We start from the raw sequence: 15,975 nt of genomic DNA on the forward strand, positions 1-15,975 counted from the left end.
CCAGCTCCTTAGCTCTCCCAAGCAAGAGTGGAACATCTCCATGTGCCTAGGAAAGGCAAAGCTCACTCTTCCAAGAGCTCCAGATCAAGAACAGTGTGGGAGTCCTCCTGCTGTCTTGGCTACTGACTCTGCTGTGAGCCCCAAGAAGTCAGAGGTTGTGCCTAGAGTGCTCATCAGCTGTAAAACAGGACTGAAGGCACCTTCCCACAGTGTGCAGGGGGCACTGAAATCATCTGCTACCAATGGACCCAGCATGTCAGTTGGCACTGGCAGGGCAAAGGAAGATTCTTGGCATAGAGGGACTTTGCCAGGCAGGAGGAGATTTTAAATTCTCACTGAGACAGATCCTTTGCTAAGGCTGCCCTGGCACAGAGACAAAATCTGATCAGATCCCACACAGGTGACTGGAGCTCTGAGCAGAAAGCAGCAGCCTTCCAAGCAAGAAACAATCTCTGACACAAGGAAATGGAAGAAATCATGAAAGATTCAGCCATGCTGTTTCCTGATGTCAGAGCATTTTGCAAAGGCATTGGCTTTTATGAGCAGCAATGACCTCTCCTTGTGCAGCAGTGTGCAAGGCAGGTCCTGTCCCTGTGCATTGGGGACAGTATTGTCCCTGAGCATTGGGGAGAATTGGAAGGGTAAGAGCTGAAAAACCTGGGGGTTGAGTACAGTTTAATAGGGAAAGCAAAAGCTGCAAAATAAACCAAGGAATTCCCTCCCCACTTCCCATGGCAGGTGGGTTTTCAGCCATCCCCCAGGAGAGCAGGGCCCCTTTACATGCAAGTTACATGAAGGACAAACACCTTCACTCCAAACATGCTCCCTTCCTCCTTCTTCCCCCACTTTATATCCTGAGCACAGTGTCATGGGCTATGGAATATCAGTTTGGGTCTCCTGCCTGGCTCTCTCTCCTCCCATGGACACCCAGTTCCTCAGCAGCATGGCAGGACAAGGAGCAGGAAGGGCTTTGGCTCCATGCAAGCCCTGTTCAGGAATAACAAAAATATCTCTATTTTATCACCCACGTTCAGCACAAACCCAAAACACAACCCCACTCCAGACACTGGGAGGAAAATTCAATTAAATCTACTCCAGCCAAACCCAGCACAGGCTGTGTGACATCTTTTAGAGAAACAGGGACAAACTGTTGGAGTCTTACCTCCACTGCTCCAGGAAGGAGTGGCTGAAGTGCTCTGGCTTGGTCATTCCCAAAGTTTCTGCCAGACCACTCCAAGCCACATGGGGATTGTCAGGACTGTTACAGTGGAGGGAAATTGATGGATGTTTTCTTCAGGCCTCCAGGCCTCTTGGACAGGGCTTGGAGCAACCTGGTCTACTGGAATGTGTCCCTGCCCATGGCAGGAGTTGGAATGAGGTGGTCTTCCAGGTCCCTTTCACCCCAACCCCTTCCCTGGCTCTGTTATTTCCCACTCCTGGTAGCTCAGAAGTTGGTGAAAAGAGCTGTAGCTTGAGCAGTTATTTTGGAGGATAAGTATGTTTTTAATCAAGTGCCATCAGGAAGTTCTACAGGATTTTCTATTTTAAGATTTAATTCGTTCTTATCTGCTTTTTATGTCATGTTTTCTCCCCCTTGCCATCCAATCATTCAATCAGAAGTGAGGCACTCCACTGCCTCTTTTCTCCATTATTTCAGAGGACATAATTGTATGTTGTTACACACATCTTCTGGGGCACTAAAACCCTCCACCTCAGTACTGAGCCCATCAATATCTGGCAGAATTGTACTTACAGAGACAGACTCAGGCACAAAGTTTCAAGACCCACATCTTCACAGCCTTCAGGGGTCTGTGGCAGAGCACCCCCACAGACTGGTGAGCTCTGGAGCTGATTTCCACCCAGGTCCTTGGGACCCTGATTGATGCTGTAAACTGCTCATCTTCACATCTGTTCTGCTGCCTGGGAAAATAGCAGGAAAGGTTATTGATTTTTCCTTTATGCCAGTTTTCTCCTCAGTAAAGATGTGTGAAAGAGGAAAGAGTGAAGCTGACCCATGTTTCTGCCTCTGGAGACAAATCTGCACCTGGATTAAATGAACAGATGGAAAATACTGACAGTCTGTGCAGCTTTAAAGGGCTGAACCAAATAGAGGGGAAAACATATTTGCTGTCCATGATTATCATATTTTGTTTACTAAACCCACTGACATGCAGGAAGAAAAGGGGATTTCAGCCAATTCATTTCTTCAGTGCAGCTGGAGGAGCTCCTGTCCCCAGCAGAGAGCTGTCACCCTGCAGTGACAGAGCAGTGCAGAGGGAAGGGCACAGCCAGCTCCTGTGTGAGCCTGGGATGCAGAGCTCAGAGCCCCTGGCTGGGCAGGCAGCAGCCACAGTGAGCACTGTTCCTGCTCCAAAGCAAACTCCTCCTGTGCCAGATTGTTGGCTGAGTTTTGTTAGAGTTCTCTTAGCATCCTTTTCCTCCAGCAAACTGACCTCAGCTCCATCAACAGCCTGTTCCTGCAGGCTGGATAACCTGTCAGATGCATCAGGAAGCTCAGTGCTTGGACTATTTTTAACAGAGCCATCACTGGGAGCTCCAGGCTGATGGATCACTGTTGCTCTCCTTCCCTTTCAGTCACTGTTCCCAGCTGCAGCCTGCTTGGAGCCTGAAGTTCTGCAGGAATTCATGTTGTCAATCACACCTTGTCCCAGAATTCCTGACTTCACCATCAAAGCAGCTTGAGGTCAGTCAGAGCAGGAGCTGCTCTCTGGGAGCAATCCTAGATTCTGCTGTTCTTGCTGAAGGTGTCAGAGTGAGGGTTAATGTTCTGCAGCCTCTTTTGGGGAGGAGTTGGAGGCTGTGGCAGCTTGTTCAGCATCCCAGGAGAGCTGCTGTGGAGCAGGGAACCAAAGCCATCTCCTTCCAGCTGCAGGTGAAAATGGGAACTGTGCTTAGCTACTGCAGGGCAGCACTGGCTAACCCAGCTACCTGCTGCACTGTTAGCAAAAACTCTGTCAGGAAGAGCAGAGAAGGTACACACTGGACCTGGAGTGTCCAGCCTGCTGGGTCTGCTCCTCCTTAAGTGTCTGGTGAAAAGGTGCTGCAGGACTGGCACCACTGTTTGCACTCAGGGTGTGGCAGAGTCCTGTCTGGTTTGTTTTGGCTTCTGCAGTGAGCAAAACAGGGAAAGAATAGCTGTGGCTTTGATGTGTTACAGGGGCTGCCCCAGCTCTCCTGCTCCATAACTCTTTCAGCAGTCATCTGCAGGTGATAATTAGTGATAACAGCAGCATCAGTGCAAGTCCTTCCTGTGTTCATGGATCAGGTGATGAAATTCACTCTTACAGCAGCTGTGGAGCTACAAGTGACCATCCTTAGCCTCTGTTTTCCTTGTCCAGTCTCAGGCAGCAACATCAGCTCTGAATGCTGCTGTTTCAGTAGCTGGAATTTCAGCCTGCTGTATTTGGCTGGGCTGCTCATCATCCCTGAGGCACAGCTGGAGGGTGATGTTGCTCTGATGCAAAAAACACCCTTTAGCTGGCAGTGTTTGAAAATAGATTTGTTTTTCATAGATAAGGCCAGAAAATCTCCTTACCTTTCAAGGATGTCTGGCCATGGACTTTTTATCATCTAAAATTTCATGTTTTAATGTGTTTACAAGACCTTTTGGAGATGTTTTTAACCTCCCAACATCTGAGGAAGTTCAGACAGGAGGAATCTTCTGGGGGTTGCCACTTGTGACTGGTGCCCCTGTGTCCCTTCCTAAAGCACTGCTTCAGACAGGCATTTGATGGCACATTCCAGTAGAAAAACACAATTCTCTCCACTGAAATTAAGGACAAGGATCCTTAATCACTGGCAGGAATTGCTGCTAAGTCCAGTGGTCCAGCTGCCTCTGTAGCCCCTGTACTTCTGTCTGCTGAATGAGGTCCAGCTCAGCAACTCAATACTAATAAACTCCTGCTCAATAACTCAAAAACTGATTTATTTTCAGGCTAGAAGGACCCTACTGGAGCATTTTATTGTTGGTTGTAAAAATTAAGTGATGTTAAGTACAGCAGGCTGTAAAAACCAGGACAACATTTCCTAATGTGCTTCTCAGATACAAAAACCAGAGTCTGGCTTGTTTAGACAGCAAGAAAACTAAACTGGGCTTTGGGAAAGCTGCAGGGTACTGAAACACAGGTGGTGTTTAACTTAGGCATGAAACTTGCCATGAACCAGGCTGGCAGCATTCCCTAAAGCTTTCTGCAAGCACAGCCTCTCTTGGAGCCTTGGGCACAGCAGTGCTCCACACACTGAGCTGTGTCCTCCTTCCTGGCACCCTGCTCCTGGCTGGAGCTCAGGGACAGAGGTGACACATCCCTGGAGCTCAGCAGGAGCTCAGTGGCACACACATCCTCACAGCTGGAGCAGACAGGTGAGTGGGGCCATCTGGCTTCTCCCCTTGCTGCCCAGGGTGGAGCAGACGGTTCTTGCCCTGCGTGTAGGCAGCAGGAATCCTTTCAAGTCCCTGGGAGTGCCCAGCAGTGCTGGCTGCACTACAACCTGTAATCTCCATTAGCTGCTGGCCTGGGGACCAGCAAGGCTGGAAGGCATAGAGCATCTGGAGAATAATCCTGCCCAATTCCTGAAATAGAGCATGGCTGACCTGTAAAAGATCCTGGCCAGTCATCTGTTATCTTAAATTGGCTGTCTTGTCCCCATGCAGGTCTCTAACCGGCCGAGGTGCAGTGAAATTAGATCCATTTTACATAGCATAAATATTTAACAGCTCTAGAGCATGTAGTTTAATATTAAACAGACAGCCTTATAAATACTTCAGAATTATAGATGCTGTCACAGTGCATGGAAATGGCTTGATAGGATCTAGGAGAAATATTTAGGTTTGACAGGAGAGGAAGTGATGGAGTTAGAGAGAATCAGCCACGTTTTTAACTGCTGGAGGAGTCTGTAAAAAAAAAAAAAACCACTAAAAAAGTTGCACAGCTTCTGTTCTTGAAAGGCAGTTTGGGTGAGTTTCCTCCTCCTCCAGAAATAACAGACTGGTTCCCACCCTACTCTCTTCAAGGAATGAAAATATTCACAATCTTATAAAAACACTGCAGAGCAAACAGAACAATTTGGGAGCCAATGTTCAGTGATCCATTCAGTGTGGGATTATCGTTATTAGAAAGGCAAGTGGTACTTAATGGGGGATTTAGATGCTCTTGAGCCTTGTTATTTTAAGCCCATGTACTACATTTTGTCACCTAAGAGATTTTAAAATTTATTATTTGTAGATTTGCTTTTAAAAAAGTAAACAAAATCCCACCTGACCCATAAACTAAGCCCCACTGCCACTGGTGGTGGCAGTGACCAGTGTCTGCAGCACAGGGCTTCAGAGGGACTGAGGAGGCACTGTCCCAAATTTGGGGACTATTTCAGTTCTCTCTCCTGTCCACCAGCTTCCTGTGTGATCCCTGAAAGCAATTTCTCTCCCCAGCAGGTTCACAAGTCACATGCAGTCTAATTTCCCATCAAATCTTTGAAAAGCATTTCAGGATTAGCCCCTCCAGGCCTCTGTTCCCATCTGTGAAACAGAGATAAAGCAGAACTTGAGAGAAATGTGTTAAAATAAAAGGGTGCTACATTTTATCCCATAGGAGGCTAAACTGTTAAACAAGCAGGAAAGTTGTGTGTAGTTCCAGTTGTGTCAGCAATGCAGGTCCATGCTAAAGTCATGGCAAAACTAAATTTTTGTATGGATTCTGTGTCCTCTAAGAACATGCAATGATGTGCCAAGGGATAGGACTTTCAAACATTGTGGCTCACTCAAACCTCTGGAGTTCCAGTGTTCTCTGAATGTTTTGTGACATTCCATGGCTTGCTTCCTACTTTCACAGTTGGCTGTAGCATGCCCAGGTCGTTTTCTCTGATGTATTCTGCACAATTCCAATGTTCAATACAATGTGATTTCCAGTGCAGTGGGGTCACCAAGAATGGGACTTGCATGAAGAAACTTGGGTCAGCTCTTCCATCAGAAATGTTTCAGTTTATAGCCTGGAAAGGCAGAAAAAGCACAGAGGCTTCTGTGCACCTTGGAGACCTGTGGGGTTGGTGTGAAGTTAAGAGCTGTGGGCTGAACTGGACCAATTCCTGATGCAGAGATTTCTTGGAAGGTGTCCCCTGAATACTGTTTTAATGTGTTTACAAGACCTTTTGGAGATGATTTTAACTTCATGACATCTGAGGAAGTTCAGACAGGAGGAATCTGCTGAGGGCTGCCACTTGTGACTGGTCCCCCTGTGTCCCTTCCTAAAGGGAAATTACAGGCTGGATTCAAACATGTTTTATCCTGGAACATGTTTGAATCTATTTCAGTGAAAAACAGCATTCTGGGTCAGGTGCAAAGTGTGGTGAAGAGCCACAACTAAGTGTTAATGTGTCCAAAGGAGAGTGATGTTTCCTGAGAATCTGTCACCTGACAGGGCCTCTGATGTGTTGTTCACAGGGGTCTTAGGATGAGGGAAGAGATGAGAAAGTTAATTCTATGTTCAGAAGGCTTGGTTTATTATTTTATGATATATACTATATTAAAACTATACTAAAAGAATAGAAGAAAATATTTCATTAGAAGACTTAGCTAAGAATAGAAAAAAATGAATAACAAAAGTTTCTTTCTGACCAAGACAGTTTAGACACGTGGATTGTGATTGGCCATTAATTAGAAACAACTAAATGAGACCAATCACAGATCCACCTGTTACATTCTACAGTAGCAGATAAAAATTGTTTGCATTTTGTTCTTGAAGCCTCTCAGCTTTCAAGAGGGAAAAATCCTAAAAAAAAGATTTTCCATAAAATACGTCAGTGACAGGCCTCGGGCAGTGGCAGCTCTGCGATGCTCCCTGTGCACTGTCCGAGGGTTTCAGTGCTGCAGAGAGAAGCTGCCTGTGACAGCAGATTTACAAACCCCTGCTGGGGTGGCGTGGTTCCTTTGAGGGTCCCTGGGGAGTCCTGGGGTCCCCCTGAGCTCTGTGTTCCCTGGTAGCAGCAGGAAGGCAAGGAGACTCCACACGGCTTCTGAGGCTGCTGATTAGGTGAGGGTTTATCGGGGGTCCCAGCCCTGGGAGCAGCGTGGTTTCTGAGGGAGAAGGGGGGAACGGGGAGGGAGGGAGTGAGAGCCTAGGGAGAGAAGGGCCAAGGGAGGATCTGTTATCCCTCGCACAGCCCAACAGGGAGATTCAAAGTGGGAGCAGAATAAGCCTTGGGCCAATGGATTACAGATGCATGATACTGCAGGGGAGGATCACAGGCTTGGAATAAACCGTACATTTTCGAGGGGTGAGACAGAGCAAACCATTTAACTAAAATGTAACACCACACTGGGGCAGTTTGGTTCTTACTTTGAAAGACAGGTGTCTGCTAAGGAAGGCAGGAGCCTCCCTTGGAACGAAAAATGTAACCCCCTTCCCTCTGACTTATTATAGTATTGAAATTAAGGGTCTTTCAGGCCAAGATATGGGAACCAACAGTTCTTTTACTGGAAGATGTGTATAACAAACCAGCCAGCAGCAGCAGCACAAGCCCAGCCCAGCCTTGTCCCGCTGCAGAGAAGGGACCTTCCCCTGGGTGCAGTTCCTGGCACGGCCACCAGGGGCGCTGCTGGCTCCCGGCGGGCAGGGCGGGGCGGGGACTCCCCCGGGCCGGCAGGGGGCGCTGTGGCGCGGGCTCGGCCTCACCTCCCTCACGCGGTAATGGCGGCTCGGCCGGCCGGACAGGGTGGAGGAGGGACTTCTTTGAACCCTCAGGGCAGCTGAACCTGGTACCCCCTCAGAACAGCAAAAGGAGATGTAGCAGGAACCTCGGAGCAGCAAGGTGGAAAGGCAGGGAGGATCAATATCCCGGGGTGGTAGATGAGATGTGTCAGAAATTCCGCAGCTGTCACTGCAGGCCAGGAGTGTGGGCTGCAGTGTTCAGAAAACCCTGGCAGCAGCAGCCCAGCTCCCTAACAGAGCCAGAAGAGGCTCCCTAGGTGAGGGAAGGAGCTCAGGGATGCTGAGGTCTCCCTGAGGCACCCCAGCAGATGGTGAAGGATCCTTTGGTGTTCATAAAGTGCCAGTTCCATGGCTGCTCTCACAAGCAGAGGTTCACCCACAGCAGAAGAAGCAGGACCGGGCTGGGCTCCAGCTGTGGCAGCGAATTCCCTCCCCCAAGCAGAGCTTGACCCTCCTCCTCCTCTTCCTCCTCCTCCTCCAAAGAGCAAGAGAGCCAGCAGCTGACCCAGCCCCTCTGTTGTTTTTTTTCCCCAGCCCAATTCTCTCGTTATCTCTGCCTTTCCCAGAGAAACCCCCAGGTAAAAAGAGAGAACAGCCAGCTGGACCCCTCCCCTGAGCTGTGGCCACTTCTTTTGCCTCTCTTATAACCTCATTGTTATTATCTCCTAGCAACACATATAGCAGAAAATTTTTTAGAGAATTAAACAAAAAGAAAAGTCCTAAACCCCAACACCGGCACAGCTGATTTCCATTGGTAGATGGAGACTCTCCCTTTGTAACTCAGGTTTATTTAAGCTGCTGCTGCTGCCCAAGTGCAGCCAGAGAGCCCTTGGGTAAAGCACTCACACAGCCTTGTCAGGGCAGGTCTGTGGGTGTGCTGGTTCCCAGTGTTGTAAGAATCCAGGTGTTCCCACTGAGGTCCAAAGGTCTCAGAGTGCAAGGATGTCACCTCTGACAGTTCACAGGGGACCCTGCTGTGTGTGACACTGTCAAAGGCACTCGCTCCTGTCCCCTGCCACGCTCCTTGTTACTCCCCTGAGTAACAAGAACAGCGTGGCAGGGGACAGGAGAGGAGCTGATGCTGAGGAAGGTTGAATTTTCCAGGTTGGATCTCCTGCAAGGACAAGCAGCAGGAGCAAGGGATGGCCTTGGCAGGACTATTTCTGCTGTCCCTGTGTCCCTCAGAGCAGACAGGAGCTGTCCCCTTGCTGCCCTCATCCCAGGAGCTGCAGGACAGCTCCTGCCTGGTAACACAGCAGTCCCTGCCACACACTGCCCATCACCTGGGAGCAGGTGCCTGGAACAGCAGCAGGTCTTCAGGAGCTGCAAACTGAAAGACAACTCACTTTTCCTTAACTTCATTTTTATCAGTGATGACTGTTTACATTTGTGCTGTCAGTCTGAAGGACACCAACAGCCACTGTACAATCTTGTACTGTCTTAGGGAAATAGCAGCTACCTGGAAGCCTTTGGGACCTTCCCAAATCCTTGTCAATTAGTGCCAGCAGTGCTATTTGGCATGTACCAGACATTGTCAGCATTGCTGTCAGGCACCCCCATGTGACAAGGTTTCAGCTTTATACCGTTGTGCAGGACAATTTTTAATGTCCCACTTCTTCAGACACTGTTAAGCAACCAAAACCTGGATTTACCAGGCTGGTATGTTATTAGGAATCTGTTTTTTTGCTAATTGCAGCTCTCACACAACACTTTTGTTTTCTCTTCACCAGGGTGAATCAGCTTGTGATGCCACCAGCCTCTGTGAAAGTCTGAGACGGTGAGTGACCCAAACCAGCTGCAGGTTTCAAGCTACAGCTCTGCTCCAAACCCCTGTCAGCCCATTTCTTTCCTTCTTGCAGAGAAGTTTCCTTAGCCAGCTCTGGATTGCACCTTTGCCACCCTCAGCCCAAAGCAGAGCAAATCAAGAACAGGGAAACCAGGGGTCAACTCAAGTGTCCTTTGTGGTACTGAGTTGCTTCCAGAACCTGGTGTTCCCTTCTTTGAGCAGAAAAGCCCATGTTACCCATGTCCCCTTGACCAGTGTGACTGTCCCAGGCCAGAACTGAAAACCTTTTGGTGTTCACAACACCTCCTGCTGCCCTGCTCAGGGTCAAACATGGGCTGCTACCAAACCACCATTTCTGGCATAGTCCAGATTGTCTGCAGAAAGTGTTTCCTGGCAGCACCTGACCCTGTCCCCTCTGCAACCCTTGATCCAGGGCAACACCTCTGAGCCAGAGGGACCAGGGACCGTCCCCTTCCTGCTGCCCACCCTGTCCCTTGTGTTCATGCTGCCCTTATCACTCCCCCACAGCCACAGCAATGCTGCTTGGAGCTGCCACCAGTGATAAACACTTCCCAGCATTTTACTGCAGCCAAAATTAATTACAGCAAGTTTTTGAAGAGGAGATTTCTTTCCCATAAATTAAATGCATTGAAAGACTAATCAGAAAATCAGAACTCAATAAGACACTTCAGAATGGCCTTTTGAGGGAAAAGATTTCATGCAATCTCTAGCACAGCAGATGTGTTATTTCCACAGAGGGGAGAGGATTTGGGCATGGGGCTGCCTGGAGTTTGCAGGTTCTGGGCTGGATGTGTATTCACACAGTATTATTTAACAGTAGCTTCTAGATAAAGTTGGAGGGTTGTTTTAAAAATGCCATCAACCAATCTGGGAGGAAATCCTTGGTGCTGTTACTGAAACTTGCCTTATAAACCAGTGACTTACAAACCACACTGCCTGTGTCCTGGGCACGCCAAGGTTTTTACACTGCACTTTCATCTTTTTTGGTCCAGTTTTATACAGCTTGAAAGAAACCAAGGCCCCATCATAGGGGAATTTTTCTGTAATGCAGCAGCCACTAATTTTTAAGGTGAGGGGCAATTTCCTGCATAACATGGAGCACAAACCCTCTCACAGGAAATCCTGCAGTGAGAGAACAGGTATTCCTTGCCCCATTACCTAGGACAGCAGTTGGCTGCTAGAGAGGCCCCCACAGTGGTACCTCAGCAGAGAGGAGAGGGGCTGACATGCTCCCTGAAGCCAGCATGGGCCACAGGCAGTGCCTGCTCTGCTGTGCCAGCAGCACACTGAGCTGGGCTCTGCTGGGCTGGCACCTGAGCTGGGCTTTCCAGGGGACAGCTGTTTCTAAAAGGACAATTTAGGGCACAAGGCAGCCCCTCTTTAGTAAACTGAGGGGGTCAGAAACAGTCCACAGGAATGGAGCCTGTCCTGTGCTGAGCTGCCTCAGCCCACAGCAGGAGCAGCTGTGCCTCCAGAGCTGCCCTTAAGGGCTACACAGCTGCCAGTCACCTCCTGGAGCAGGCTGGGCCAGGGTCACAGTGCCTCTGTTCCCATTGCAAATGGCTTCAGCACATCCCCAAGTACTGCCTCCACAATGGGCAGGCTTTGCCACCCCCTGCTTGCACAGACACCAGGGGTCTCTGTCATGGTTTGACAGAGTGCATTGCCAGTGACCCCGTGAAAATATATTCTCCTTAATGTCTGCTGTGAGATGTGACTAGAAACAGAGCAAAGCAGGCTCCAGCTTAGGAATAAAGGGAAGGACTTCATTAACTTACAATAAGAGAGAGGTCTGACCTCTTTCATGGACCAGAACCAAGAGAAAGTTCCCCTGGGAGTTCTCTGCTTTTAACCCCCTGTGTTCTCAAGGCATATCCATGTCCTCAGTGGCCACACAGGTGCCAATATTCAAATCTGAGTGCCCATTGGTTTGACCACAACCTCCAAACCAGCTCACTTCCTTTTCAAACCAGGACAGTCTCTTAGCTGGCCCCCACCACCCCAGGATCTGCTGGGCTGCACCACCAGCAATCCATACCTGGAGCTTCCCCAGTAACCACCTTCTGTTCCCTGTTTGCAGCTGCCAGTGAAGGCCAGGACACGTGGACTCCTGCTCCCACCACACCAATCTCAGTCTGGAAGCCCTCCTGTGCTGGGTATCAGTGGATCCTTCAGCTCCACATCACAGAGGGGGTCTCCACACCAAGTCCATCCCTCTCTCCAGCCTGCAGGGTCAGGCACCAGGAGATGAGCAGGGCAGCCGGCAACATGGCAACTTCTGGAACGTGAGGACATTCAGGGGGTCCCCTGAGCATGGAAACCAACTGTCCACTGAGCCCAGAAAAAGCTGCCCAAGTGAGCAACTGTAGATTGTGTAAATGGTTTTAGTTGTAGCCAATGAAGTCACATTGTTTGTAGGGCAGCTGGTGTCCTATGGAATGCTGCTGCTCTGCCAGCACTCCCACTCCCACAGACTGCACTAGTTGAGGACCTGTTCTGTACATCACCTTTTCTTTGACACTGAAGGCTTGATTCAGATTATTATTTTTTATTTAAATATGTTATAAGATGCTTTATCTCTGCTGGAGACATTAGATGAGATATATATATATATACTTAGATAGATTTTTTATTTAAACATTTGAAATCTGGAGCTGCCTGTGCAACCATAGCAGACATAAATAACGTCCATAGCTCTCCTCCTCTCAGTGCTCTGGTGCCAGGTCCTGCAAGGGCACCACAGGAAAACTTCCAGGGGCTGACCTACCTGTCACTGAGACTGGGCAATGGGACAGAGGAGAGAGTTTCACTGCACTGGGTATGCTGGTGGTTGTCACAGAAAGGCCCAGAAGAACGTTGGACAGAAATCCCTACAGGCTCTGGAGTTTTCCATATGCTAAATTCAGCCTTCCTAGGAGGTTCACAGGCTTTGAAAATACCAAAACCCACCTGGCTGAATGACTGCCCCTTGGGCCTGGGAGTGCAATACTGCTGTGCCAGTGACCTCGTGCTTTGTTTACATGATACCATATCACTCAGACTGTCAATGCTAATTCTCCCTGCCAATATCCCAAAGCAGGTGGCTGACACTGCCTTCAGAGCAGTGCCTGGGTTCCTGCACACCCAGCCTGACCTGGCACTGGGGTGTACTTGTACCTTTACAAAGGTGCCTTTGAGAGCTTTCAGACAAGGCCAGTCCTGCACTGGGTGAGACTGAAATGCAGAAGCATGTCATGGTGCCATTGCACTGGAGTCTTGTTTCCTGGACCTGGCCTCCATGAGCCAAAGCTGTGCTGTGTCAGCTGGAGGGGGGAGGAAGGGGAGCACAGGTCCTGAAGAGGACCAGGCTGCTACATGAAAGGCACTTGGGGTCCAAGGAGGACTAAATCAGCTCAGGAAATGTCAGAGCAGAACTAGATGTGAGTTAAGGCTGGAGCTGCTGTCCTGGTTGTGCCAGAAGATTTCTCAGGCACAGCAAGGTACTGTTAGTAAATCTGGGTTTATCTCTCTCCCATTCCCTGCCAGGATGTGCTGGGGCCTACAGCACTGCAGCAGACATGGTTCTAATTGCAGGTGCTCACCCCATAGCAGGTCCCTGCCCAGGCTGGGGCTTCCTGTCATTCCCTGAGCCTTCCCTCCTCCCAGACCTCCCAGGACTCCTCTGCAAGGGTTCTGTCACCTGAAATTCCTTAACAGTAGCTCTAAGACTTGGCTAAAGAACCAGAGCCAGAAGTGTTCCTCTAGTGCCTGAGCAAGCAGGTGCTAGAAATAACAAAGCAAAGCAAATCCCAACAATGCTTCACTTCCTACCTCGTGCCACTATTTACACTGGGAGGGGAAACACAGCAGCTGTAGTCTGGGAGCCAAACTCTTGGCTTTAAAGGCACATGAATTTCTGATTCCCATTAAGACATTCCTTTTTAAGCTGTTTAAAAGGAAACAAAAAGCAACCCAACAATCAGTCATTTCATCTCAGAGACCAAAGAAGATTAACCACATTTTCTAAATTGCTTTTCTGATAGGCTCTCTGTTGTAGTATTTATTGTCAACAAAATGGAACATTTCTGCTAAGGTTCAGAGATTAGGAATTCTCCTTAAACTTAATTCTCAGGAGTCAACAATGAAAAGGGAACTGAAGTGTTCTGTAATGTCACTGGCAATCCTTGTTTGTGACAGGCTCCAGTCCCTGCCAGAGCTCAGTGCTGCTTTTATCCTTTGTGCACATGAAGGAAATGCTGTGGATTCTGTTTAGACAAGAACAGAGGGAAGGGAGCAAACAAAGGAGTAAGAGTGAGTCCTACCTTCACCAAGGGATCCCTGAATCCCTGCTCTCACATGTTCCAGGCTAAGAGAGGGAGGCTCAGGCTTCTTCAGATCCTTGCTGCATTCAGCAGGGTCTGTGCAAGTGTCCAGAGGCACCAGGGAGGCTCCAGCTGCCCCTCAGTTAATCACGAGGGTTTTCTTCTACTCCACTCCATAAAGGGGATTTTTTTAAAGCATTAACCCCCCCCAGCTGATCCTGCACTGGCAGTCGGGTGGTTTGCACACTGTGTGGGAAACTGAGGCAATGGCACCTGCCCAAAGAAGCAAGAGAGTGACCCAAAAGGCAGCAAGCTGCCAACCCAAGTGGCTCCTGCTGCCACCGCTCCCAGAGCAGGTCTGGGTGGCCCCAGGAGTCTCTCCCCTTAAGTCAGGGTGACTGAACCCCAAAAATGTCTGGCTGTGCTCTGGGAAGCAGAGTTCTCCCAAGCTCCACCCCAAATCCTTCTTCTCTTCTCCATTGGCTTTATTGTCTGGTAAACCAGCACTTACAATCACTTTTACTATGTGAGGTATGGGAGTATTAGTGTATTTTCTTGTTATACAAGGGAGGAGTATAAAATAGTTTTCTGATTTCTTTCAGAAGCAAATGACTATTTTATTTTTTAAGAGCAATTGATTGTGAATCTCAGAGTATAAAAAAAAAAGATAAGCCAAATATATACCTTTATGTAAATTAAGAAATAAAAGTATTTAAAATGTACCCCCTGGCTCTTTTTCTTGTGTCGCCTCTTGGTTGTGCACTCCTGTGGTCCCTGGGATGAGGATGCTCCAAGCTCCAGCAGCCACAGGGCTGCCAAGAACTTCCCTGGACACCAGCCTGCCTGGAGTTTGTGGAGAAATAACACCAGGAGTAGGGAAGGTGGTGGATTACAGCCTCCTTTTCGCCAGAGCTGGATCCAGCCAGGAGCAGAGCTGGAGGAAGGAGTCAGTGTGGGCCTGACAGAGGTGGGGTCCTGCTCCAGCCCCATTCAGGCCCCTCACAGCACAACAGAGGACCTGGCTGATGGACTGATGAAAATGGGTCGGTGCTGATGGGCTGGGTGCTCAGGAAGGCAGGAAATGGTTCCCAGGTGGTCCCACAGCGGGCATCAAGGCTGCCCTCCTCCAGTGATCCCACAGCAGCCATGCCCACCAAGCTGACAGGATAGCAGGAGAGAAGGGGCTGGTCCTGCTGCATTGGGAGCAGCTCAGCCTTGGGCTGCTGTGACACACAGACAAAGGTGTCTGAGGCTCCCCTGACCAGCTGGGAGAGACCCTCCCACAGCAGGGCCTCCCTTCAGAGTCCTTCAGCACAGGGCAGTGTCCAAACCACAAAACCACAAAAGCAAAGGCTCTGTCCCTTAAAACAGCCATCCCTGATGGCCTTTTGTCAGTGCTCCTCGGGGCTTTCAGCTTAATCATTCTTGTAAATTACTTGATTAAGAATAATTTTCCAAATTCTGATGTTCCAGCAGATATATAAGCTTTGAAGCTCAGCAGCTTTAGCTTCCATCCATCAACTACTGCTAAGAAGAGTGTGCTGTGCACACTGGGTTTGGATCAGAGCCATATCCATGTGTGTGTGTTATGCATGTGCCCCCACACATTTGTTCACTCCCCATCCCTGCTTCACAAAACCTCCAAACCCCTGACTGCCTGGAGAGCTCACAGGGCCACCCACGCTGTGACAAACAACAGCTCGTGGGCTGGCACAGGGTGACTGCCCTGACCCTCTCCTGAGCTGGCCTTGATGCTCTTTGTGCTGCAGTGCCCTGCAGTCACTGGTGCATTTACACTGATCACACTGTGCAGAGGTGCTGATGGCATGGCAGCCTCTCCTGAGCAACTCCAACACTGCACCCATTGCCCAGAGTCCCTGGCAAAATCTCTCTGGATATTACATCAGAAATCACAGAATCATGGAATGGTTTGGGCTGGAAGGACCATAAAGACCAATTAATTCCACCCCTGCCATGGCAGGGACACCTTTCCCTATCCCAGGCTGCTCCAAGCCCTGTCCAGCCTGGCCTTGGACACTTCCAGGGATGAGGCAGCCCCAGCTGCTCTGGGCACCTGTGCCAGGGCCTGCCCACCCTCTTGGGACTCCCTGGATTTATCCCATGGCTTTGGCCATTCTCCAGCACT

The 15,975-nt window shown here is 49.3% G+C and overlaps 1 protein-coding gene across 2 annotated transcripts in view; it reads left to right on the forward strand.

Annotated features, from left to right (window-relative positions):
- LOC103820243 (sphingosine-1-phosphate transporter SPNS2) overlaps nucleotides 1-14,532 on the forward strand; it is a 133,839-nt gene extending 119,307 nt beyond the window's left edge. For both annotated transcript variants that reach the window (XR_007779167.1, XM_050981941.1), the window contains 2 exons: nucleotides 9,452-9,498; nucleotides 11,609-14,532. Coding sequence is in view for 1 of the 2 variants with exons in the window: in XM_050981941.1 (XP_050837898.1) it covers nucleotides 9,452-9,494 (43 nt within the window). In the remaining variant the exon portion in view is untranslated. The remainder of the gene's footprint in view (nucleotides 1-9,451; nucleotides 9,499-11,608) is intronic.
- Nucleotides 14,533-15,975: the final 1,443 nt, after the last annotated feature.

The sequence above is a fragment of the Serinus canaria genome, chromosome 19 (assembly GCF_022539315.1).
Source record: "Serinus canaria isolate serCan28SL12 chromosome 19, serCan2020, whole genome shotgun sequence".
In the NCBI taxonomy this organism is placed as follows: domain Eukaryota; kingdom Metazoa; phylum Chordata; class Aves; order Passeriformes; family Fringillidae; genus Serinus; species Serinus canaria.